At 42.1% G+C, this 1,374-nt stretch overlaps 1 protein-coding gene across 1 annotated transcript in view; it reads left to right on the top strand.

The window, feature by feature from the left end:
* Window positions 1–1,109: 1,109 nt before the first annotated feature.
* Window positions 1,110–1,374, top strand: part of LOC112464341 (pro-resilin-like) — a 3,037-nt gene continuing 2,772 nt past the window's right edge. Inside the window, exon 1 of the mRNA XM_025031282.1 lies at window positions 1,110–1,124. Within this exon, the coding sequence (XP_024887050.1) occupies window positions 1,110–1,124 (15 nt within the window). The remainder of the gene's footprint in view (window positions 1,125–1,374) is intronic.

Raw genomic sequence — 1,374 nt, 5'->3', positions numbered from 1 at the left:
GTTTTTGGCCTTCGTAATATTTTTCAAAATTTCCCTCCTCCCAATATTTATAGCACGGCTTACCTCCGCGATTCATATTTTCGAAGGTAATAATAAAATTAACTTCTTTAACTTCTTCGTAATTGAAATATGGTTACCGTGCATAAAGTTCAACTAAAAAGAACAGGATCTATTATCAATTTATCAATCGGGTAATCTATAGTGGCGCCACATCATACGTATAATACATGATTGAACTCACGACATGGAAGAAACCACGTATAATACATTTACCACGTTTACGCGAGTGTTACTTCTGAAGTAACTTACGATAATTCCTTCGCGTAAACGGGATTTTTCTTTGCGTAAACAGGATTTTGTAGTATAACTTACGATAATTTACTCCGCGTAAACGGGTGAATTATCATAAGTTACTACAGAAGTAACGCTCGCGTAAACGTAGTAATTGAGTATAATACTTACCCAATCCTATGACGTATTATACCATGTATAATACATGGAAGAAACCATGTACAATACATCGAGTATAAGGGGCGGCAGTGTGGTTTAGTGCCCAGCAAACACAGAATACACCCAGTAAGCAATTTGATAGTAAATTGTCGCCAAGATAGCATCAAATTCGTATCTTTGAACGAATTTGATGCCATTTTGGCGACAATTTGCTATCAAATTGCTTACTATAATAAGTGTATTCTGTGTTTGCTGAGTGGTAGAGCGCCAGACTCGTAATCTGAGGAACCAGTTTCGAGTTCACTAGAGCCATGAAGCATGGAATGTTTTTCCGATAGCTGCGCCCCTCCGTGCAAGATAGGCTCTTGTACGGAGAAAAACTGGGCTCCGTCTTTCGGAAAGAGACGTTAAGTCGTTGGTCCAAAGGGTTAAAGTGAGAGGAGAACGATAGTATTGGTAGTAGATTGCGAACGCTGCGGGGCATATATGCAATAAATTACGAATTTACAGAATTACATCGAGTATAATACTTACGCAACCCTGGTCATAGGTGATGGGTCGAGGCATCGAGTGGGGCCTCCGCATGCCTGGCCCGTATAAAAGGGGGCTACAAGACATTCGCGAAGCATCAGTCCTCAAATCAAGGAACAGCAGCAAACATGAGGGCATTCGTGGTGAGTGGCCCGTCCACGACGATTTCTCATTTCCCCGATTTCTCGTCTCCTCCTCCTCCTCCCCTCCCCACAACTCCCTTCTCGTTCCTTCTTCTTTTTCCTCCCGTCCTCGTTGTTTCTTTTCTTTTCTTTTTTTTTATTCGGATCCTTCTCTCTGACTTTCTTCTCGCGCGTACGGGAGATTTCTCGGAGGATGATAAGTCCGTGAGAGAGAGAGAGAGAGAGAGAGAGAGAGAGAGAGAGAGAGAGA

Source organism: Temnothorax curvispinosus, unplaced genomic scaffold (genome assembly GCF_003070985.1).
Source record: "Temnothorax curvispinosus isolate PA1 unplaced genomic scaffold, ASM307098v1 QBEX01014114.1, whole genome shotgun sequence".
Taxonomy (NCBI): Eukaryota; Metazoa; Arthropoda; class Insecta; order Hymenoptera; family Formicidae; genus Temnothorax; species Temnothorax curvispinosus.
Note: the sequence above shows the minus strand (reverse complement) of the source record. Positions and strands in the feature narration are given on the sequence as shown.